We start from the raw sequence: 24,482 nt of genomic DNA on the forward strand, positions 1-24,482 counted from the left end.
CAAATGTGTCCTTCCTGTCTGGTTCTTTTACTTAGGGTGTTCTTGATACTCATCTTCCAATATTGTGTTTTTACTTCATGTCTGAGCATTCCTTTTGGTGCACACAGCATACTTTATGTTCACCCTTGCTGAACAAACATCTAGTCTCTCTTTTTGGTTTTTTGAGACAAGGTTTCTCTGTGCAACACCCTTGGCTCTCCTGGAACTCACTCTGTAGACCAGGCTGGCCTCCAACTCAGAGATCCACCTGCCCCTGCCTTCCAAGTGCTGTGATTAAAGGTGTGTGCCACCACTGCCTGGCCATCTACACTGTTTCTATATTTGGCTATTATGAAAATAAGGGGCTGGGAATGAGGCTTTGTGGCAAAGTGATGACCTAGCAAGCATAAAGCAAAAAATAAAAAAATTATCAAGTGCCTGTTTTTCATTTTTGAGTCTCTTGTAGTTTTAGGCTGGCCTCCAGTTTGCTATGTAGCCAAAGCTGACCTTGAACTTCTGATCCCACTTGCCCCTACCTGAACTTCCAATAGGAGGCAGAGAAGTATTGCTGGGTTATATGGTAATCAGGCTGGCCAAATAAGTACTAACCTACCATAGGGATGACCAAAGCTAACTACAAGAAATACAAAAACAAAAACCCCCTTACCTTTCTTTCTTTCTCCTCTTCTAAGACCGGGTTTTACTCGTAGCCCAGGCTGAACTGGAACTTGTGACCTTCCTGCTGCAGCCTCCTAAGTACTGGGACTACAGGAAATGCCCCCAGGACTAGCTTTGCCCTTAACTTTATTTTTTTATTTTTTTTTTTGGTTTTTTTGAGACAGGGTTTCTCTGTGTAGCTTTGTGCCTTTCCTGGATCTTGCTCTGTAGACCAGGCTGGCCTCGAACTCACAGAGATCCACCTGGCTCTGCCTCCCAAGTGCTGGGATTAAAGGCGTGCGCCACCACCGCCCGGCTGCCCTTAACTTTAAAGGAACTTTCAAACTATTTACTGCAGAGGCCAAACCAAATACCGGTAGTACCTAAGAGTCCTACATCCTGGAAAGTGACCAACTTTTAAAAACAAATATAATTTACTCTAAATTGGTACTGATAAATGAGTGCAAGTTCAAAATTGTCTTGTGTCACCACACCAGAAATTCACCATCAGGCAGACTGAGTGAGCACTGACCTACCACAGAGATGACCAAAGCTAACAGCAAACACTGGAAAAGCAGGCCATATGCAGCAAAACTAAAAGCCCTTTCTAACCAGTGAGTCACAGACCAGAAAACATGTATCTTCTCAGTCAGGTATTCCTGGGAGCTGGTTCACTTTGAGTAAGAATCCCGGCAAGGTAAGGGGAAGTGATAACTTCCAAGAAGGGAGCAAGACCAGGGTTCGGGGCCTGGACCACAGCTTCATCAGTGCAGCTACGGACCACTGATGGCAAGGGTTCTCTCTGCCACACAACTACGCCCCCAACCTGGGTTGGCCAATTTAAAATGGACATCGTAGGGAAAAAAGTCCCTTTTCTTCTTTTTTTCAAAAACTCTTTGGTCTTATCCACATTCCCAAAGCAGTTATATCAATGCATCTTAGGCCTTTGTGAAACCCTGAGTTTTTGTTTTTTTTTTTTTTCTTTTTTCTTTTTGGTTTTTGAGACAGGATCTCATTATGTAGCCCTAGCTGGTCTGGAACTCAGAAAAATCTGCCTATCTCTGCCTCCCAAGTGCTGAGACTAAAGGTGTGATAATCTTGTTCAGTCTTGATTGTGTGTGTGTGTGTGTGTGTGTGTGTGTGTGTGTGTTCCTTTTTCTATGAGTGTTAGCTGGTAGATTTTTTTTTTTCTTTTTAGGTAGATGACATTTCCAAATTGGAGAGGACAAAGGCCTCTGGGGTGGCTTCCTGCTTCAGCACTCCAGTCAGGAGGAACTCAGAAGAGAGGAGAGGTAGCCCCAGGCGAGATGGAATAGCACAGCGAGGAAGGTCTTCGGTGCAAGTTATGACAACTCGATGAGGCTGTAGAGGACACAGCAAAGACAGCTGGGGAGGAAGGCACCGTGAAACAGATGCAGTACCCTACTAGTCTCAGAACCGAACTATATATATATTTACAGTCATATGCACACACACACCCAAAGCATGCATGAAGCACACTGCCCTGCCTATCAGGTATTCTTGCCCCAAAGGTTAACTCAAAACATCTCAGCCCACCTTCCCCTTTCTTTTTTGGAAAGGGGTTTCATACGCCCAAAGTTGGCCTGAAATTTATATAAAGATAACCTTGAACTTCTGATCTTCTTGCCTCCACCTCCAGAGTGCTGGGGCTACAAGTCTGTATTACCAAGTCCACTCCACGTATGCTAGGTATCAAACCCAGAGTTGTTGTAAATGCCAGCTAGGCAAACAGGCTGCCATCTGAGCTCCATTCCCAGCCCCCATTGCTGCTTTTATAATTATAATTTGCACAAAACACAGAATATAGTAGGATAAGATAAAAATGATACAAACAAGGGAAAACACAGAAAAATCCTGACCGGGGAATATTCTTAGGGACAACTGGCCTAGCCTCTGTTGGGAATACAGTTCCTACAAAGGAATGGGGTCGGATAGGGTGGAATACACAGGGGCAGGGGCACTTCACAGTAAGAGAATCAGGAAATACAACCAATCTATGGGCTTTATACAAACTTTAGCTTTTTGTTTTTAAGAACAAATGGGGGTTCTCCCTGGGTAGTGGTGGGGCATGACTTTAATCCCAGCACTCAGGAGCCAGAGGCAGGTGGATCTCTGAGTTTGAGGCCAGCCTGGTCTACAGAATGAGTTTCAGGACAGCCAGGGCTACACAGAGAAACCCAGTCTCAAAAAATAAAATAAAACAAAACAAAAGAAATGGAGTTCTCACTGTGTTGCTCAGTCTGATTTTGAACTCTAAGGTTCAAGTGACCCTCTTTCCTCAACCTCTTGAACAAATGGTAGATACTATAGGTATGTACCACCACCATGCTTGGCAAAATTCTACACAGAACTGTAAAAACATATCTTTTAGCTGGTCACAGTAGCACAGGCCTGTAAATCTCTGCACTTACTATACTAAGCCAAGAGGATGGCCTGGGCTACATTGTTTCAAACAATACACAAAAAGCAAAAAACAAAACAAAATCCTGCTATCATCAAAACAACAACAAAGCTGGGCATAGTAGTTATGCCTTTAATCCCAGCACTCAGGAGGCAAAGGTAAGTGGATCTCTGTGAGTTCAAAGCCAGCCTGGTCTGGTCTACAGAGTGAGTTTCAGGACATTGAGGGTTATGTAGAGACCCTGTCTCAATAAACAAAACAACAAAATGGCATCTTTCAGGTAACTGGAAAATTTGATTAGTGGAGAAATTATTGCTAATTTTGTTGAAGATCTGCAATGGTACGGTGAATACTGAAGAAAAAGCATACACTTCTTAGAAATGTGTATTTAAGCACAGAGAAGGAGGAAATAATATATGCTGTTTTGTTTTCTGAGAAAGAGTCTTTCTGTGGAGCACGGGCTAAACCCTGAATTTATAGTGATCTCCTGCCTTTGCCTCTCAAGTGTCAGGCTGGGTCAAAGAAGTGAGTCACCACACTTGTTAAAGTCATTTTCTGTTTGACTGTTATGGGCAGATCTGAGATACTCTAAGGTAGTCCAAGCTGGCCTCAAACTTGCCAAGGATGACTTGGAACTCCTGGACCCTTCTACCTAGGACTCCCAAATGCTGGGATTCACAGGTATGCTTTCCTCCTTCACCCCAGCACTGGGGAGAGTGAGGCAGAGGGTCAGTTTGAGTTTTAGGCCAGCCTGAATCATTATGTAGCGAGCTCAAGGCTATCTCATGTTACTGTGTGAGAATCTGTCTTAAAAAACAAACACAGGCCAGGCGGAGGTGGCGCACGCCTTTAATCCCAGCACTCGGGAGGCAGAGCCAGGCGGATCTCTGTGAGTTCGAGGCCAGCCGGGGCTACCAAGTGAGTTCCAGGAAAGGCGCAAAGCTACACAGAGAAACCCTGTCTCGAAAAACCAAAAAAAGGGGAGTTAAGGAAGGCCAGGCATGGCCATTTAGCAGCACTTAGGTTAAGGCAGCAATTCTCAACCTATGGGTTGAAAACCCCGTGTGAGGACGAACAACCCTTTCATAGAGGTTGCCTAAGACCATCAAAAAACACAGATATTTACATTATGATTCAAAACAGTAGCAAAGTTACAGTTTTGAAGTAGCAACAAAAATAATTTAATGGTTAGGGGTCACCACAACATGAGGAAATGTAATAAAGTGTGCAGAGTCAGGAAGGTTGAGAAGCCTGGGTTAAGGCTGTACTTAACATGTGGTACCACATCTGGCTACTTGAAAATATTTAAACCTCAAAACAAAACGAGGTCCACTGGTACCAGCAGCTCTCTCCTCTCATTCCTCTGACTCTCTTCCTCCCTCATCCTCTTCTCATTCCCACTTTTCTAGCTGTTCCCTCCTCAGGCTCAGGACACGCACATCATACCTTATAGGAATGGGGCATGCTGGGCAGGATTGTGCCTCCACAGCAGCTGATGATCTCTCCCATCTGAGGTGGGGGTGGCTGCACTCCAGGGGTCACATGAATCTCGTAGCCCTAAGAAAGAGGAGTGGTGGGGACAAATGTCTGCACACGAGGCTAAGGGCACTGGGAAACCTCTTGTCCTCAAGGGTAGGGCTGAAGCACACTGCACAAGGCAGCCCCTCACCTCCAGCAGTCTTCGCTCCCGAGCTCGGCTCAGGGCATCCCGAAGGCTGAAGCTAAAATTCTTCTCTTGTTCAGGATCAGTCACCAAGTAGTCATCCGGCGGCAAGAAGCAACCTGCCTTTCTGGACTAAGGGGAAGATGAGGCAGAACAGTGTTTCATTTTAAGAGAACTCATCATGTTTTCTTTTTCCTTCCCAGTGCTAAGGACTGAACCCAAGACTTCAAGCATGCTAGGCGAGTGCTCTACCACTGAGTTATTCTGACCCTTACAGTAAGTGTCTTTTCAAAGCAGCCTCGGCCTCACTAACACTCAATTCTCCATCTCCTTTCCTCTCACTGCTTCCCAGGAGGGTAGGTGAGCAGTCCTTTCCTGCCACTCATCATCTTCTGGCTTCTTACCTGATACAGCCAGTTCAGGGAGAGGATGGGGATCCCCTTCCCCAGGGCACACAAGAACTTGACTGTCCTGCGGATGCGATCAGTGACCAAGTGGGAGGCCTCATTTACGGAGCTGGCCAGACTGCCTCCCAGAGCCAGGACTGCACGCTCCCCACGAGAATCCACAACGCCTGTGAACAGTACCTACGGGATGGTGTGAAGATGGTCACAGCAACCTACACCAGCATTCTCCTCTCCATCTCCAGCCCCTCCTTTCCTACCTTGGGGGCTGCCGCTTCTTGGTTAGGCTTAGCCCGCCGGCTTCGACTTGGGTTTCCTTGGGTCTCGTCTTCGGCACGGTGCCTCTTTCTTTTGTCTGGTGTTGGAATTGCTTTCTCCTGAGACTGAAAAACATCTCAGTGGGCATTTCTGAGTCCTGTAGCTCTTGCTCCTAGCTACGGGGGCCCCCCAGCTGTCCTCTTACCTCTTCCTTCACTTGAGTTTCTGAAAGATCTTCTTCCTTGGGTTCTGTGGTCTTCTGGGGAACTCGTCTTCGGGGACGTTTTTGAACTGGTGAGTCTGTGGTAGTGGAAGGCTTCTTGCGGACTTGAGAAGCCTCAGGCTGGGGCTTGGGAATGGGCCCTGGTCTCCCAGCTGCTTCATTTTGCATCAGAGGACTGTGAGTGGGGGTCTCTGGAACCTGGGGAACAGTGGGCTCAGGAGTGACTGTAATCGACTCAGCTGTTTCTAATGTCCCTGAGCCTTGGCTGGTTGAAGATTGGGACTCAGGTTCAGAGGGTGCAGAGTAAGGCTCGTGGCCAATGGGAACTGTGTGGGAGCCCTGTTTCCCAGCAGCCTTCCGCCTCCTTCGGTGACTAGCTTGAGGAATAGGCTCCAGGGGAACAGGCTGGGCTGTGGGGACAGGAGGCTGGAGTTTAGGGGTAGTGGAAACTGGGGGAGCACTTAGTGGTGAAGACTTTAGTGTTATGCTCTGACCTATCACCTCAGGGGCAACAAGATGGTCTTTGGAGATGGGAGGCTCAAAATCAGGGGCTACTGGTCCAACTGATTCAGAATCCTCATTGGAGGCCTTACATCTCCTTCCCCGAGTGCCCAGAGCTGTGGGCTTGTGAGCAGGCTGTTCTCTAGAGGTGAACGACTGGAGTTCAGAGGTTGTGGGAATGCTTGCCTCAGGAGTTCTGACAGAAGACTTATGTGTCCTGCCCTGAGATGAGGGCTCAGGGGTGGCAGGCTGTTCTGTGGAGGTGGGTGGCTGGAGTTCATGGCCAGTGGGGACAATTGGTTCTGGAGTCCTGACAGACCTACTTGACCTGCCCTGAGAGGACTGAGATGTGAGGTTAGGGGTGATAGGCTGTTCTGTGGAGGTGGGTGGCTGGAGTTCAGAGACAGTGGGGACAACTGGTTGTGGGGTCCTGATAGAAAACTTACGTGGTCTGCCCCGAGATGTGGGTTTAGGGTTAACAGGCTGTTCTGTGGAGGTGGGTGGCTGGAGTTCAGAAACAGTGGGGACAACTAGTTCTGGGGTCCTGACAGAAGACTTACGTGGCCTGCCTCGAGTGGCCGGAGATGTGGGTTTAGGTATGACAGGTTGTTCTGTGGAGGGGAGAGGCTGGAGTTCAGGGCCAATGGGAATAAGTGGTTCTGTGGTCTTGATGGAAGACCTACTTGGCCTGCTCCGAGTAGCCCGAGGTGTGGAATTTGGGTTAACAAGCTGTTCTGTGGAGGTGGGAGGCTGGATTTCGGGACCTGTGAGAACAACTGGTTCAGGTGTGTTAACAAAGGAACTATTTGTGCTGCCCTGAGTGCCCTGAGAGGCGGGTTTGGGGATGACAGGTTGTTCTGTGGAGGTGGGAGGCTGAAGTTCAGAGTCTGTAGGGACGGTCGGTTCTGGGGTCCTGGTAGAGGACCTACTTGCCCTGCCCCGAGTGGTTCGAGATGCTGGTCTAGGGGCAGCAGAGGAATGTGGGGAGGGAGTCATCCTGGAAGACCGCCGTGGCCTAACATTAGGCTTTGTATGAAGAATCCCAGGAAGCTGTATCTCAGAAGGGGAAGATGTCAAAAACAGAGGCTGAGGTGTAGATTGCTTTTGGCTCTGAGAGGTGAGGAGACTTTGAGGTGGAGCTGAAGCTTCAGGCACCGGAGAAAGCAGGCCATGGGCTGGGGGTTCTGGATCACCCTGAGGAGGAGAGGCGAGTGATAAGAGGTAGGCATGGATCTTGATCTTTCTCAGTGTTTCTGAAGAAAGGCCTCATATGATCACAGTGTCCTCCACTACTCTTCCACCTTTACTGCCAAGTGCTGGGATGACAGGCCCATTAGGATGTCTGGCTTTGATTCTATTTATGACCACGCTCACTGGCACTTTTCTTTCGGTGACCTCTCTTCAGGCTAGGAACTCCCTGGGAGAGGAAGCAATCTTTTGGATACCACAAGGGATCTCTCTTTATAACTCCAGTACAGTGTTCTGCACTGGGGTGTACACAGTAACTAAAGCATGGCTGGGCAAAGAAGGAAGCAGCACCAAGAGTCAATAAAGGGAACCACCACTGGGGAACAACGGGTGGCAGGACACAGAATGAGTGACGAGGAGGAAAACTGGGAACATGAGGGACAGTTCAGTAGGCAAGGCAAGCAACTAGGATCTGAATTTGATCTCCAGAACCCATGTAAAAAAGCCAGGAGCCGGGCGGTGGTGGCGCACGTCTTTAATCCCAGCACTCGGGAGGCAGAGCCAGGTGGATCTCTGTGAGTTTGAGGCCAGCCTGGGCTACCAAGTGAGTTCCAGGAAAGGCACTAAAACTACACAGAGAAACCCTGTCTCGAAAAAACCAAAAAAAAAAAAAAAAGGCCAGGTACAGTGACATATGCTTGTAATCCCAGTGCTAGGCAGGTAGAGACAGGATGGTCCCCAGAGCTTGCTGGCCAAGCAGCCCAGTCTACTTTAGCAAATTCTAAGCCAGCTCGAGATCCTGACCCTCACCCTTCCAAAAAGTTGGGTGGTTCCTGAAAAACAACTTGGCTTCCTTATGAAACTCCCCCAAACACATGCCCTCACAAACACGCACAAATGTACGCAGTGAGAAAACAGGAAGTATAGACAAAGGTATGGAGTGGAGGCTGGCTGAGCAAAGGGGCTGCCAGGGATGGGGGCAACCAGTGAAGGAGGGGCAGGACAAAAAGCAGCTTACCTTGGAGGCCTTTTCAGCAGATGTCATCTGGAAACTCAAGTGGCCTAGTCAGAGAATAAAACAGGAGTGGCTGAGTGCTGTGCAGCCTACAGTTCAGGGACTAATTGCCATGAGGACTCTTAGCACGCTGGTCCCCTCTGCCCTCACTTACCTCTCTGCTGCCTCCCGGGGCTCACAGGGTCTCCCTTTCCTCCATCTCCCTGGCTCCCAGAGACTACCAGGGCTGGTGCAAGTTCCTCAAGGTCCCCCATGCCAAATCCAGGCTTTAGTGTTAAATCAGCAATCTGCTCTGTCTGATCATGGCTTCCTCCCTCTGTTAACCCGCTGTCTAGGGTCACTTCTAAACCAGCTGGCGCCCACTCTGTCTCCGGTTCAGGGTTCCCTACTTCTCTCTCTCTCTTCTGTGTGTCTTTGGACATCTCCGTTTCTACCTTCAAACTCTCTCCACTCCCTTCACGACCCCTACCCTTCACCTTGTCAGACTGTTGTCCCTGCCTGTCTCTAGCTAACCCCTTCTCTGGCTCTCTGTCCTCTTTCCCCTGAGTTAGCTCTTCTTCCTCCATCACGACTTCTCTCCCACTGTTTGGTGTCCTTCCCAGCGGCTCTCTCTCAGAGGTCACCCTGTCTGCTGTTTCCTTTGGTATACCCATGGCTTTCTCCACAGTCTGTATCTCTCTGTCTTCAAGTCCCAAGAGCTCCTTGTGAACCAGATGCTGGTGTCCTGGTGGTACACTAGTTGGAGATGGACTAGATCCCTGAGCTTCGAGGTGGGTGGCAATGAGCCGGGGTTCAGAGGCCTCAGGTTCTCTCAGACAAAACGGCTGTGTAGCCAAGACTTCCCATGGCACATCCAGAGCACCAGGACCTAAAGGGAATCAGAAAAAGTAGACAGGCAGGCAGGTAAAAAAGGCAATAAGGCTAAGAACTAGGGCAGACTCACACATGGCTAAATGGGTTACTAAAGGCAGGCTGGGAATAAGGGTGGCAGTTATAACACTGAATGCTATGTAGAAGATGATACTCTCTCACACAGGCTCCCTTAGGAGCCTCATCTGAAAAATAAGGACTGGGTATGTGGGTGAGGCGAGTACTTGCCTGGCATGCATAAAGCCCTGAGTTCAGCCTGCAGCATGCAGAGGGAAAGAAATTCTGTGGGCCAATCCCCAATCTCCTGAACTACAATCAGGGTAAGGCCCAGAAATATGCTTTTATTTGTTGTCTTATCTTTTAAGGTTTTTTTTTTTTAATTTCCGAGACAGGGTTTCTCTGTGTAGCTTTGCACCTTTCCTAGATCTCACTCTGTAGACCAGGCTGGCCTCAAACTCACAGAGATCCGCCTGCCTCTGCCTCCCGAGTGCTGGGATTAAAGTCATGCTCCACCACTGCCCAGCTCCATCTTGGTTTTTTTGAGACAAGGTCTCACATAGTCCAGGTTGGCCCTGAGTTCCTACTTTTGCCTCCCAAGTGTGTGTTACCATGTCTGGTACAGAGTTCTTTTCCTGATGAAATGGAGGACATCAGTAAAATAGCAAAAGAACATGAAAGGTGGGGCTGAGGATATAGCTCGGTTGGTAGAGAGCTCATCTAGCATTCATGAAGCCCTGGTCCATCCCTAGCTGGATGTGGTGGCACACAACTATAATCCCAGCACTTGGAGGACCAGAAGTTCAAGGTCATTCTCAGCTACATGAGCTCATGTCCCCAGACAGACAGACAGACAGACAACAAAGAACATGAGGGCTGGAGAGATGGCTCAGCAGTTAACAGTGCTGGTTGTTCTCGCAGAGGACCTGGGTTCGGTTCTGGAAACCCACATGGTGGCTCACAACAGTTCATAATATCTCCAGTTCCAGGGGTAAGACATCCTCTCCTGACCTCTGTGGGCACCAGGCATGCACATGGTGAACATAAATACATGCAGGCAAAACACTCATACATATAAAAATAGATTAAAATAGGACAGAATATGAAAGGATGTAGAGGAAAAAACAAGAAAGGATGCAAAGTTGGGGGCTTAAAGAGACTTTCTTGTACCTGGAGTCTGAAGACTAGCATGGGAAGGTCCAGGCTCTTGGGGAAGCATACATGAGAAGACCTGGGTAGGCTCATCTTCCAAACTCTGGACAGCTGCAGAAGAAAAGATGGCTGGAGCATAGTTCCTCCCAGAATGCCAGAGTCCCATTCCCCATCTTGGCCACACCATCTTTCAAGGACCACCAGTCTAATCACCCGGCTCTTACTGGTACTCAAATCCAAACAACACTGGGCCGGGCGGTGGTGGTGCATGCCTTTAATGCCAGCACTCAGGAGGCAGAGCTAGGTGAATCTTGGTGAGTTCGAGGCCAGCCTGGTCTACAGAGCAAGATCCAGGATAGGCACCAAAGCTACACAGAGAAACCTTGTCTCAAAAAAACCAAAAAAACAAAACCAAAAAAACAAAAAACAAAAAACAAAAATCCAAAAAACAAAAATCCAAACAACACAATATCCTCACCTTCTGAGCTCTGGCTCTCCCTTTTTACAAAACATTGGGTAGCTGGAAGACACAGATCTTCAGATTCTGGTGGGAAGAGATGAGACAAATATCCTCAAGACTTCTACAGTTCTCTCCTAACCCTTATAGCCAGTTTATTTCAAAGGTCAAGGGCAGAGCAGAGGGCAGCACTTACCATCACAACAGTCTTTGGCATTCTGGGTCCTGTCCATTTGTGCTCCTTTCTCTCTTCCTGTGGGGGTCTGGGCTTCCTTTCTCTGTGGCTGGGTGGGACCCCCTGGAGTACCTGTACATACCATCACCTGCTCCACCGGTGTAGCAGGTGGCCTGCTTTGGGCCCCCACCTCCAGAGTGCTCTCCTGCTCAGAACCAGCTGCAGCCCACTCTGTCCCAGTATCTTCTGCTACTGGCTGCTGGCTCTTTCTTACATCTGCCACTGCTGAAGATGAGCCTTCCTCCACAGCTGTTTCCCAGTCCTCCTCAGGAGGCTGGGCTTCCTCTGGAGGCAGCTGGTGCTTCTCCCCCAGGGTAACAGCTGGCTCTGGCGGGATTTCCTCCTCCTCTTGTGCACCATTGTTGTCTACTGTGGCAGAGGAGGCCTGATTTCCCTCTAGATGGCCACCAGGGGAACTCATATCCACATCCTCATCTACATCACCGGGTCTATGGGGAGGCTGGCTCTCTGAATGTGTGACAGTAAGAGCTTCTTCTAGGTCCATGGGGCTGTCAGGGACCATCTCTCTCTTTCCCTCCTCCACGTCAGTGTCACTGTCTCTCCCAGAGGCACTCTGGCTTCGTTCTACAAGGACCTGTGGTTGGGACTTGACCTCTTCCACGCCTGGGTCTCTGCTCCACAAAGTAATTCCTCTCTCTTTCAGATGGGCCAAGGTGAATGCTGCAGAGACTTCATCCTCCTCATCTGTATCGCTGTTGATCACCATGGATGTGTGGTTTCTCTCTTGAGGGACAGCCAGTGGCATCTTGCCCTCCTCCACATCTGTGTCACTACCAGCTGGGCTGTCCTGCAGATGTGCCGCTCCAGGTGCTCCAGGATCCTTTGTACCAACTCCAAGCAGGACTCGCTTCTTCTTCTTCTTCTTCTTCTTCTTCCCAGGAACTACAGGTGGGGTCATAGGGATCCTCTCTTCCTCCATATCTGTATCACTGTCCACAGAAGGCTGGTGCTCTTCATCCACTTCTGTATCACTGTCCTCCCCAGGAGTGGGGCTCTTCTCCACAACCGGCCCAGCCAGAGCCGCTCCACTGCCTGCTCCACTCGTGACTTTTGGGTCCTTGAACTTCTGCTCAGCAGGCTGAGCCTGTACCAGCCGGATGCCATTCCTGGCAGCGGAAGAGGACCCCCCCACTGCCGGTTGCTGACCTTGTTCTTCATCTGTGTCACTGCCCAAGTCCAAGGGCAGAGACGGCCCGGGGACACTCGGGGCTGGAGAAGACCCCTCCTCATCACTGCAAAGACAGAAATTCCAAACAACGACTTCCTGGACAGGGCCACCTCACTCAGCCAGGAGCGCCTTGAGAGCAGGCACTAGTGGCGGCTCTTTCCCCATCTCCACTGAGTACACCAGTGCTCATTGTCATTTAATTCAGCTCAGGAAATGATTATGCCAAGGCTCTCAGTTCCACCTTTCACCTCTTCAAGACTGACACTTTACCTCCATATTCAAAGGCGCAGGTGTCTAAAACCGGGTGAGGTAGCCCAACCCTGTAAGCCCAATACTCAGAGACTGCACCCAGAGGATTGCCATGAGTCTAAGACCAGCTTGGGCTACAGAGACTCCGGAAAAAAAAAAACCAAAAGGAACAATTCGGGTACCTGGTACTTTGGTACTCACCTTTCTGGAACTACTGTTGCTGAGGGGGACGTTGTATTCCTTGATCCATTTGCCACACACCTTCCAGACGGAAAATCTGGCAAGAACAGGAAGGAGTTAAATCGACAGTTTACATCCTCATCCCTGTCTCTTTACACACACACCCAAGGCACAAACTTACCCATTTCCTCCTCTGAATCCTCAGCCAACAAAACTCTAGAGGTTTGGGATCCTCCCTGTATTCTGGGAGTCTTCTCTATAGTTAGGAGTCCCCGAGAGACCAAAGGTGGAGGGACATCCACGCGATGGTATTGGCAGGGAAAGTCTGCAAACAGAATTAATTCCCGGTCCCTCAGACGATGGCTTACTCCAGGGGTCAGGACCTTAGGGGGCTTTACGAGTTGAGTGCCATTGAGGCTCCCACAATCCTGGAGGATAGGGGCTTTGTTGCAAGCTGAGATTTCAATCACTGCATGCTGTTTAGAGATGGATGGAAAAGGCAGGGCCACAGAACAGTCAGGGCTTCGGCCAATTACATTCTTGCCAAGGTAGAGTGGGAAATCTAAGGACAGAGAAGAAATATTGAGGAGTAAGGTCAGAGTCTTGGCCTGAAGATGGTACACTACTATTCACTCAGAGTTCTTACAGGCATTAAAAACAACCAGCGTGCCAGCATAGAAGAGCATTTACTCACCTGCAAAATACTCCATTTACTCACATTACTATTGTTTTTCCAATTCTCAAACTTGAAAACAGATTCATCAGGCTTGCTAAGCACTCTTCCCCTGAGCTACAGCCCTGGTTTTGTTTTTGATCCAGGGTCTCACTATGTAGCCCAGATTGTTTTCAAATATGTGGCCTAGGTTATCCTCAAACTCTAGATTCACCTCCTGCGTACAAGGATCACAGACATGCACCACCATGCCCAATGGGTGTTTTCTGTTGTAATAAAATGCACAATACAGGCTGGACGTAGTGGCACATGCCCTTAATTCTAGCATTTGAGAGGCAGAGGCAAGTGGATCTCTGAGTTTGAGGCCGGTCTGCATGGTGAGTCCCAGGACAGCAAGGGCTATATAGAGACCCTATTTTGAAGGAAAAATAAAAACAAAAAATACACACACTACAAATCTAACCACCTCAATCATTGTAAGTATACTGTTCAGTTGTATTACATATCTATTGTCCTTCCACAATTACCAGCACCCATTCCTAGGCCACAGTGTATTTTAATTCTTTAAAAAATTTTATGCCTGGCTGGGTGGCAGTGATGCACGCCTTTAACCCCAGCACTCGCAGAGCCAGGTGGATTTCTGTGAGTTTGAGGCCAGCCTAGTCTATAGAGAGAGTTCCAGGACAGCTAGGGCTACACAGAGAAACCCTATCTCAAAAATCAAACAAAAACAAACAGGAAAAAAAAAAGTTATGCCTGGCGTTGATGGTGCAAGCCTTTAATCCCAACACTCAGGATGAGGCAGAGGCAGGCGGATTTCTTGGAGTTCTAGGACAGCCTGGGCTACACAGAAAAACCCTATCTTGAAAAACGAAAAAGAATTATTTTTTACTTTTTTTTTTCGTTTCTTGAGACAGGGTTTCTCTGTGTAGCTTTTGGAGCATGTTCTGGAACTCACTCTGTAGACTGGGCTGGCCTCGAACTCACAGAGATCCACCTGCCTTTTCCTCCTGAGTGCTGGGATTAAAGGCGTGCGCCACCACTACCGCCTGGCTCCCACATTGCATTTTTATTTGTAGCTCTTCATTTTCTCCTAACAAAAGAAAATCACTCCTAGAAAATATAGGGCACCAGCCCAGAACAATCAACTCAGATGGCCTCTTTGCCATTCCTGGCAGAACAATTATTCATATCCCCTTTGAAACATATACAAGGGTCTACCGACATTCCAACTACCTCTAAGGAAAAGAAAAGACCCATATTCATACTTCAGCTCCCAATATCCTCTGACCTCTTTCTGGTCCATGAGTACTACTGAAGAGACGTAACCGCCCTATAGGCTCCAAGCTATACCCCAAGGACCCACTGGATATTTCTGTCTCCTCTTCTTCTTCAGCATCCCAGTTAATAACTTGGGTGTTTTCCATGATCTGTGAAGGAAACACATTATTGTTCCTGTCATTGGTTTATACACATTTGTAGAGAAAAAAATAACTGGAGGTAAACCTGGATAAACGTGGAGGTGATGCTTTTCTTTCTTTCTTTGTTTTTTCCCAGACAGGGTTTCTCTATGTAGGGCTGTCCTGGAACTCACTCTGTAGACCAGGCTGGCCTCGAACTCACTCTGTAGACCAGGCTGGCCTCGAACTCACAGAGATCCGCCTGGCTCTGCCTCCCAAGTGCTGGGATTAAAGGCATGCGCCACCACTGCCCAGCTGAGGTGATGCTTTTCTATCAGTCATTCTGAAGCATGTAAAAATATTGGGGAGGGGTCGTATAAGAATATGTCTGTGGCCGGGCGGTGGTGGCGCACGCCTTTAATCCCAGCACTCGGGAGGCAGAGCCAGGCGGATCTCTGTGAGTTCGAGGCCAGCCTGGGCTACCAAGTGAGTTCCAGGAAAAGGCGCAAAGCTACACAGAGAAACCCTGTCTCGAAAAAACAAAAAAAAAAAAACAAAAAAAAAAAAAAAAAAGAATATGTCTGTGATAGAATGTTTGGATAGCCTGTGTGAGGCCATATGTTCAACACTTAGTACTACCAATGGAAAAAGAGGACCAAGTGGTGGTGGCACACACCTTTAATCCCAGCACCTGGGATGCAGATAGGCAGATCTCCAAGTTCGAGCCCAGTTTGGTCTATACAGTGGGTTCCAGGACAGCCAGGGCTATACAGAGAAACCCTGTCTAAAAACAAAACAAAAATCTTTTTTGATTCAAATGTTGGCATATATCTGTAATTCCAGCACCTGAGGTGCCAAGGCAGGAAGATTAAGACTTGGAGACATAGCCAGGCATGGTCATACATACCTTTGATTATAGCACTTGCAAGGCAGAGGTAGTCAGAGCTCTGTGAGTTCAAGGCCAGTCTGGTGTATGTAGTCTTTTCCAGGCCAGTCAGAGCTACATAGTTAGATCCTGTCTCAAAAAAAAAAAAAAAAAAAAAAAAAAAAAAAAAAATTATGTGGAAACCAGCCTTGGTTACAGTAAGACCTTGCCCCCCAAAACAAAACAAATAATATACACATGCATATTTATACTTTTGGCCATGACAAAAAACTAAGGTCCAAATACATCAGTATCTACAAAGGGATATTTTATGGAATCTTAGGTTCTGGAGACTAAACCTAGGGCCTCTCACAAGGCAAATGCTCTACCACTGAGCTATATCCGCAGCCCCTAAATGGGCACTTTTATTTAAAGTCTATAAAAGCATGATAAACTGGATCTAGATGGCATATGTCTGCAGTTCTAGCTACTGAGGAAGCTGAAGTAGGGCAACTGCTTGAGTCCCGGAGTTCCAGGTAAGCTCGGACAACATATTAAGACCCCTTAAAAAACAGCAAGTTTAGCGGTTGAAGGAATGGCTCAGTGGTTAAGAGCACTGCATTCTTCAAGAGAACCTGGGTTCAGTTCTCAGAACCCACATAGCTCTCGGCAGTTTATAACTCAATTTCCAGGGGATCTGACACCCTCCTTAGAACCAGGCCTCACCTGTGTGTAGGTGTGGGTGTTGAGAAATTGCTATATGAAACATACTGTTTTTTCTATTGTTTTCTAACCTCTGACACACAGAGAACTACTGAGGATCAAACTCAGGGCCTTGTACATACATTGTTTCGAGACAGAGTTTCTCTGTGTAACTTTAGCTGTCCTAGAACTCACGTCTGCCACCATTGCCCGGCAATGCTCTAGTTTTTAAATGCCCACTTACCACTCCCTACTTGGTTTTACCATCCACTATTGAGTACTGTGTTGTATGAGGCATAACAGCCATATGAGACAAGGAAATAATGCCTCCAAAAAGTAATTTGCTCAGAATAACACAGCATGTACATAGAAATATATGGATCACAAAGTGTATCTTATACACTCTTGTCAGTATACCTTAGCATGAAATGCAAAGAACCACAGATGCTAACATATAAAGAGGCTTATATATGTTAAGAACTGTTTTAATACCTTTTTTTTTTTTTTTTTCCAAGACAGGGTTTCTTTGTAGCCCTAGCTGTCCTGGAACTCACTCTGTAGGCCAGGCTGGCCTGGAACTCAGAGATCCGCCTGCCTCTGCCTCAGAGTGCTGGCACTGAAGGCATGAATCACTACCGCCCAGGTCAAACTGTTTAAATTCTTTAAGTTGGCTGAGTCATTTATTCTTCCGAAGAACTCGGTAGGTATAACTTTTTTTTTTTTCAGATGAGGAAAATACAACAGAGACGGGTTTTAAGGATCTTGCCTAAGATCACTCCTAATGTAACTCCTTGGCAAGACCTTTCACGATCTGAACCTTATTTCTTTCACATCTCCCTCCAGACTGGTACCCGTGGAACTATATCTACATCTCCCCACCCCCACACCGGGGTCCGTCTTATTTACAGTGATTATGAGCACCTGGTACCTTTCGCGGTATTTGGCACATACATCATCAACCAAAATAAATCCTGTTCTCATGGGAGCTACATCGCCAGAGCTACTGACTAAGGAACAAATTAAAAACAAAAATTCAAAATTGCATGGGTAATTTTACCTATAAAGATGTCACACACGGGGAAACCGTTGACAGGGAAGGTAGGGTACCCCAAGAAGGAAAACTCGGTCCTGTCAACCCAGCCGACGCCTACGACCCTCGCTCCAATTGAAGAGCAACCATCTTTGACCCACGCTTGAGTTTGTTCCCTGGTGGCCTAAAGGTTCCGTGTCGTCAAAGCTACACCCGGGCCATAATTAGCATAGGGATCTAAAACGGGAACCCAGATTACCTCCGCCCAGTGACACCCAAGGCACGCCCCTCTGACCCTCACGAGGAATCAAGATGGTAACCAGGGCGCGGGCGGCCGAACTCACCTACTGAGTCCCCGCGCGCGCGCCGCCAGTAACGGCCGCCAGCAGGGTGGCGGGAATGCGAATGCCGGAAAAGAGCCGGCGGGCTGATTGGCTACTGCAGCTGTCTTTTACAACTCGGGGCGCGCCGATTGATTCAAATCCCACGTCGGAAGCCCCGCCCCCTCCCCGCCCCCTCATAGCTCAAAAGTGTGGCTACCGGCGGGAAACAAGCTGAAGGAAGCGCTGCCGACGGGCAGGGGGCGTGGCCTGAGGAGCCGGCTCCGCCATTGGGTAACGTCCTGGGCCAACCCACCGCCGCTACGTCCTCCACCGCACACTTCCCGCGCAGATTTCCAAACGCCTACCAGAGAGTCTGGCGCCAGTTGCCGGCGGTGGGTAGAAGGGCATACCATAGATGTCGTTCCAAGGCCAGAGCGCCCTCTCGGTCGTCCCAGAAATGGCGCTAGCCGACTCCCGGGAAATGAGGGGTTGCAGGCTGCAGTCGTGGCTGGAGGTTGCAGATTGGAAAACTGCCCGTAGGCGTGTCGCTTTAGAACTCCCCGTTGCAGAGGGATTTCATTTCCTTTTGATTTGGACTGCTTAGTAAAAAAAAAAATATATATATATGTATAAAATGACGGACATTTTGAGGTCACCTTCCTAAATAGAAGATTCTAAATAAAACAAACGTGGGTAGGCAAACTGTTTCGTTAAAACCTCAAGGACTCTCATCCTTCAAAAGACGAGAAAGATATGATAAAATGGTTTATTTCATTATCATAACAAAACATGAAAGCATAGTAAGAAATTGGCTTAGATCGTTTGGAGTTTTTTTCCCATTGGTTATCTCTGTATGTAACCATAAAGAAATTGGCAGACATTTAAAAAAAATTTTTTTTTCGGCTTTTCGAGACAGGGTTTCTCTGTGAGGTTTGTGCGTTTCCTTGAACTTACTCTGCAGCCCAGGCTGGCCTCGAACTCATAGAGATCTGCCTGCCTCTGTCTCCCGAGTGCTGGGATTAAAGGCGTGCACCACCACCGCCCAGCGACATTTGAAACTTTTTTTTTTTTTTTTTTGGTTTTTTCGAGACAGGGTTTCTCTGTGTAGCTTTGCGCCTTTTCCTGGAACTCACTTGGTAGGCCAGGCTGGCCTCGAACTCACAGAGATCCACCTGGCTCTGCCTCCCGAGTGCTGGGATTCATTTGAAACTTTTAATTGGATTCTTTCCCCATGTTCCTACTGTTAATGGAACAAATACAAATTCAAATAACAAAAATAATCGGTTTCATTGTTAGCATGTCCAAAATTAAAGCATTGTATTTTTAATGAATAAAGGGGTATTAATGCTATTTAATGTCCTTATATTTAAAAGATGACTTGAGCTGTGTATTGATTAAATATTAACAATTTTCTTTCTGATAGAGAAAGGGTCTCATGATGTACCTCTGGCTGGCCTAGAACTAACAGACCAAGTTAGCCTTGAACTCACCGATCTTCCTGCCTTGTCTGGGCCACTACACTTGTCTTACATGATCTCATTCCTGATACTGCTTACCCACACCCCTTCCTTTGTTTTCTCTCTTAAAGAGGTATTTATTTACGTGTATTAGTATTTTGCTTGGATATCTGTCTGTGCAGTATTTGTGTGCCACGTGCCTGCAGAGGACAGACTGGGGTGTTGAGTCCCCTGGAACTGGACTTATGGATAGTTGAGAGCATCTATGTGGATGATGGGAATTGAACCTGGGTCTTGTTCCAGAACAACAAATGCTCTTAATTGCTGATCCATCTCTCCAGTCCCATGTATGTTTTGTTTCCAAGACAGGCTCTCATTTTGTAGCCCAGGTTAGCTAGCCTTCAACGTACAAGAATCCTTCTCCCTAGTGTTTAGGAGGTTGGGCACAAGCTAATTTTTCCTGTTTATTTATTTTGAGACTGGGTCTAAAGCTGTACCTCCAGCTGGGCAGGAACTCTCTTAAGTAGCCCAGGTTGACCTTGAATTTCCTGAGATCCTCCTGCCTTAGAATGCTGGTATTAACCGTGGGAACCACCCTACTCTGACTCTAATTAATCATTTTGTATCACTTTACACTTTTTAGGGTACCTAGTTTCTATCGAATGAAACCCTGGGAAGAAGCTTATGGCGCTGACTTGAGTCCATTCAACTCCCCTCTCCCCTCTTCCACAGTTCCAGGACTCTTAACACAGCTTCACCTCATGAATAAAATCAACCAACTGCCACAGCCTCATCTAGTGAATAAAATCAACCAACTGAAAGAAGACCTCTTGGCTTCATCCGAGTGTCTGAGAGAGGCATCAGAAGACGCTGTCATTCTTTTAGGCATCCCATTTCACAGTCTGTATTGACAAGATGACTAGGATGTCTTCTGTGTCGTCCTAAAGGCCCCCCACCCCTACCCCCCGCCCGGTCCGGTCCTCCTCCGGCCCCCGAAGAGATTACAGCTTCACTCTTTATGAACATCCGTCCCATACAACATTTCTAGTCCGAAAAGTCCTTGCAATTTTGTTTCTCTTTCGAAACATCCTTGGGACAACTCCCTTAGAAACAGGAGGGGATGCGAGGGAGTGGTGCTTACTGAAGTTCCTGTCTTGGGACCACAAAGAACTAGATAGTATGTATCAGGGCCACATTTCTCCGGACTTACTTTCCGCTGAGCTATGCAGTCTGCCCTCACCAGAGCTACTATGGCGAGCAGCTTGCAGGGCGTGCCTATCCCACCTCCCAGTTCAGGGAACCTCAGACCTCCCAATTGCTATATTTCCCAAAACTTCTTAGCACAAAAACCTCTCTCAGGAATAAAGGATAGGAATCTCATGAGAAGTCATTTTCCATTAAAAAATAAATACAATCACACCCATACGCAAGATACCCACTAAACCTCCCACAGTACCCACCCATGCCTAACTTCATTTTGCAGCGTGGACAACAATAGAGAACTACAACTCCCAAAAAGGATTGCGCTCGCCACTGGCTCATAGACCAATGGTCGCCTGGCACGTGATCGGCTGGTCTAATCAGCGCCAGGCTGGAGAGGCTTTGTCTGCGACCAGGGGCTCACGCCTATCTCCCGCCCCCAGCCGCGCGAACGCGCGCCCCGCCCTGCGCGCCTTCCCTCCTGCGCTGGCCGGCCTCTTCTGCCTCTTAGAACCTTCCTGCGGTCGTGCTCGCATCTCGCTGCTGCAGCCTCCGGGGCCACGTTCCATCCCTTCAGCCTAAGACCAGCCCAGAAAGAAAAAAAATTATCTTTTCTTGCTCGGTACCTACCTTGAAGCCATGAGGGAAATCGTGCACATCCAGGCTGGACAGTGTGGCAACCAGATCGGTGCTAAGGTAAGAATTTTAGAATTTTAGCTGAAATAGGTGAGGATGAAAATCCAGGTTAGTCCTGAGGACTGTTACCGGGTTTTTGCGTTCTCCATTCGTCAGCTTTGGGCCCTCAAAGTTTAGCACGTATAAATATAACCCATATTTTTAGCTAGCATTCTGATACTGAGAAATGGAGAAATATTTTTCTTGGCACATTTTCGGAAAGCCATTGAAAAGACTTGGATTTAGGGGACAGAGAGTCTGAGGAACTGTTAAGTGCCTCTTTAAGCTGGGGTTTTCTAACGGTTCGACAACTGGAGAGGAGAGATGCGGAAACGAGCGGAGACAAAGCCGAAGCGAGGTTTTCCCCTTGCGGCACCCCCACCCCCACCCCGCCTGGAGGGCCTTAGTGGAGCAGGACTGGAGGGGGAAGGGGAGAGGTTGGGCGGGCAGCTGCACAGGTCCATACGACGTGCTCGGGGTGCGCATAACCTCTCAACAAAGGCTTGGGAGACCCTTGAGCACTCGCCATCCCCAGCTTGTTTCAGCTTTTAGGTAGGTAATGATTCTGTGGAGGGGGCTACTTTTACTTTTCATTGCCTTTAAGAAATCTCAGGGTGTGAACTGATGGGAAAGTGAGAGGTTTGCGTGTCTATAATAGGTCCCTCGGGACTAAGTGTGTGTGAGAGAGACTATTTAGGAGAGGGAAGCTAGCAAAGGAATAAAAATCTGAGGCCATGGTTTTTTCTTTTTTTTTTTTTTTTTTTTTGCGCGCAATTACAATGTAGCGGGGGAGGGGTGGGGAGGAGGAAGTGCGGCCGCTAAATTGTAGCCGAAGGGTGGGACCCTCCGGGGGCGGGGCTAGCGCCCCTGGCGCGCAGGGACAATGCAGCCCTAGCCCGCGGGGGCGCACTGGCCCCGCCTCTCGTGCCAGGCCCCGCCCACGCTGCTCCCGCCTTTGTGGGCTGCTGGAAGAGCGGCCCGCCACCGCAGTCACGTGGAACGCGCGTAAGGGGTGGGCGACTGCAGTGGCCGCACCTTTCTCCCCCAACCCTCTTTTGTGCTGGCCTTGAAGGGCGGTGCCCATCCTGAAGCGCTTGGCTGGGTGCTGAGCCAAGTGGGCGGGTGGCAGTCCAGTCCGCCCATATGGGTGCTTGCAAACCCCATTCCCTTAAACTGTCTGCCCATCGCTTATCCTAGCCACAAAGGTGGTGACCTTGCTAGGTGTAGGTTCCTTATTGGAGGTTCGGCAGCCAGATAACGGAACTGCAGTATCGACACCTCAGCTTCGTTTGAGCATGTCTAGAATTGAAATGCGGGCGGATAGCCATCCCTTAGGACTTGGGCTATTGAGGGCTCATTGCTCTTCCCTATGCAGTTCTGGGAGGTGATAAGCGATGAACACGGCATCGACCCTACCGGTACCTACCACGGAGACAGCGACCTGCAGCTGGACCGAATCTCTGTGTACTACAATGAAGCCACAGGTGAGGGCAGAAATCCCAATTCTTTTTCCCTGTTAACACTTCTCCAATTGAGGCAGGGTCTCCTTATGCATCACTGGCTGGCCGGAACCTACAAAGGTCCACCTCCCGATTGCTGGATTTAAAGGCGGCATCACCACGCCCTGTTTTCCCACATTAAGTACCTGTTAATCCCTTTGCATGAATCTCATCTTTCCCTTTAGACACTCACCATAAGGGGCCAAAGATTAGCTCTACTGCCGCCAGGTGGCAGCGCCTGGAATGACAAGTTTAGTGGTTTGGGCATTTCCCACCTCAAGTTTGATCTTCGCTGCAGAGGGCTCTCAACATCTGCTTGATCCCTGTAGGTGGCAAGTATGTCCCCCGAGCTATCTTGGTGGATCTAGAACCCGGGACCATGGACTCCGTTCGATCAGGTCCTTTTGGCCAGATCTTCAGACCTGACAACTTTGTTTTTGGTGAGTTACATGAAATGAATTCCCATGTTCCCAAGGGGATTTTTCCGAAAGTTGAAAGATTAGTAATAATCATGTCTCTCCCGTATCTTAGTGACTAAGCTTTCTAATTTTTTTTCTGACCACATGACAGGTCAGTCTGGAGCAGGCAACAACTGGGCTAAGGGTCACTACACAGAGGGAGCCGAGCTGGTTGACTCTGTCCTGGATGTGGTTCGGAAGGAGGCGGAGAGCTGTGACTGCCTGCAAGGCTTTCAGCTGACCCACTCGCTGGGAGGGGGTACCGGTTCTGGCATGGGCACCCTGCTCATCAGCAAGATCCGGGAAGAGTACCCTGACCGCATCATGAACACCTTCAGTGTGGTGCCCTCGCCCAAAGTGTCTGACACTGTGGTCGAGCCCTACAACGCCACGCTGTCTGTGCACCAGCTGGTGGAGAACACGGATGAGACCTACTGTATCGACAACGAGGCCCTCTATGACATCTGCTTCCGCACCCTCAAGCTCACCACGCCGACCTATGGAGACCTGAACCACCTCGTCTCAGCCACCATGAGCGGGGTGACCACCTGCCTCCGCTTCCCAGGCCAGCTCAACGCCGACCTCCGAAAGCTGGCTGTCAACATGGTGCCCTTCCCACGTCTCCACTTCTTCATGCCTGGCTTTGCCCCACTCACCAGCCGTGGAAGCCAGCAGTATCGGGCCCTCACTGTGCCTGAACTCACCCAGCAGGTCTTCGATGCCAAGAATATGATGGCTGCTTGTGACCCCCGCCACGGCCGATACCTCACTGTCGCAGCTGTCTTCCGTGGGCGGATGTCCATGAAGGAGGTAGATGAGCAGATGCTCAATGTGCAGAATAAGAATAGCAGCTACTTTGTGGAATGGATCCCCAACAATGTCAAGACGGCTGTCTGTGACATCCCACCACGTGGCCTCAAGATGGCAGTCACCTTCATTGGAAACAGCACAGCCATCCAGGAGCTCTTCAAGCGTATCTCAGAGCAGTTCACAGCCATGTTCCGCCGGAAGGCCTTCCTCCACTGGTACACAGGTGAGGGCATGGACGAGATGGAGTTCACTGAAGCCGAGAGCAACATGAATGACCTCGTCTCCGAGTATCAGCAGTACCAGGATGCCACTGCAGAGGAGGAAGAGGATTTCGGGGAGGAGGCAGAAGAAGAGGCCTAAGGCAGAGCCCTGCGTCACCTCAGGCTGCTTAGCTCCCTCAGCTTTCTTCAGCTACCCGTTTTTTCTCCTTCAGTTTTCTTTCTGCTGCCTCTGTCCTGATCTTGTTTTGTTTTTTCACTGGGGGAGGGTGAACAGTGCCTGGCACACAGTAGGCGCTCAATAAATACTTGTTTGTGGAATGTCTCCTTTCTCTTTCCACTCTGACAAACCTAGATTTCTGCCATTCTGAGTGTTGCCCTGTATTTCCTTCTGGTACCCATTTCTCATAACTGTCAATATTTTTCTAGTACATTCTTCAGGAACCTGAGTTCTGCTCCAGATCCTGATCCAGCCCATTACTAAAAACCCAGATAGTGGCCACCATCCTAAAGCTAAGTAGTGGATCAGAGAA

General features: G+C 48.7%; 2 protein-coding genes across 6 annotated transcripts; one reads left to right on the forward strand and one right to left on the reverse strand.

The window, feature by feature from the left end:
* Positions 1-959: 959 nt before the first annotated feature.
* Positions 960-17,745, reverse strand: Mdc1 (mediator of DNA damage checkpoint 1). 5 transcript variants are annotated; one of them, XM_059243956.1, is made up of 17 exons: positions 17,337-17,637; positions 15,620-15,727; positions 15,389-15,496; positions 14,604-14,742; positions 12,821-13,201; positions 12,661-12,736; positions 10,983-12,274; positions 10,808-10,873; positions 10,348-10,440; positions 8,465-9,178; positions 8,314-8,357; positions 5,589-7,301; positions 5,386-5,508; positions 5,126-5,308; positions 4,728-4,853; positions 4,505-4,615; positions 960-1,998 (listed from the first exon to the last, which is right to left on the reverse strand). In XM_059243956.1, the coding sequence occupies exons 4-17, from the start codon at positions 14,737-14,739 to the stop codon at positions 1,831-1,833; spliced, it is 5,226 nt and encodes a 1,741-aa protein (XP_059099939.1). In that variant the 5' UTR covers positions 14,740-14,742; positions 15,389-15,496; positions 15,620-15,727; positions 17,337-17,637; the 3' UTR covers positions 960-1,830. The 5 variants fall into 5 exon arrangements, with proteins under 5 accessions (XP_059099939.1, XP_059099938.1, XP_059099937.1 ...); XM_059243955.1 differs by lacking the exons at positions 15,389-15,496; positions 17,337-17,637 and adding an exon at positions 17,654-17,745; XM_059243954.1 differs by lacking the exon at positions 15,389-15,496 and having other exon boundaries at positions 17,569-17,654.
* A 3,021-nt stretch (positions 17,746-20,766) lies between these two features.
* Tubb (tubulin beta class I) lies at positions 20,767-24,270 on the forward strand. The gene is made up of 4 exons (XM_059281653.1): positions 20,767-20,985; positions 22,340-22,448; positions 22,793-22,903; positions 23,034-24,270. Exons 1-4 carry the CDS (start codon positions 20,929-20,931, stop codon positions 24,089-24,091), a joined length of 1,335 nt encoding a protein of 444 aa, XP_059137636.1. The 5' UTR covers positions 20,767-20,928; the 3' UTR covers positions 24,092-24,270.
* Positions 24,271-24,482: the final 212 nt, after the last annotated feature.

Source organism: Peromyscus eremicus, chromosome 16_21 (assembly GCF_949786415.1).
Source record: "Peromyscus eremicus chromosome 16_21, PerEre_H2_v1, whole genome shotgun sequence".
NCBI classification, from domain to species: domain Eukaryota; kingdom Metazoa; phylum Chordata; class Mammalia; order Rodentia; family Cricetidae; genus Peromyscus; species Peromyscus eremicus.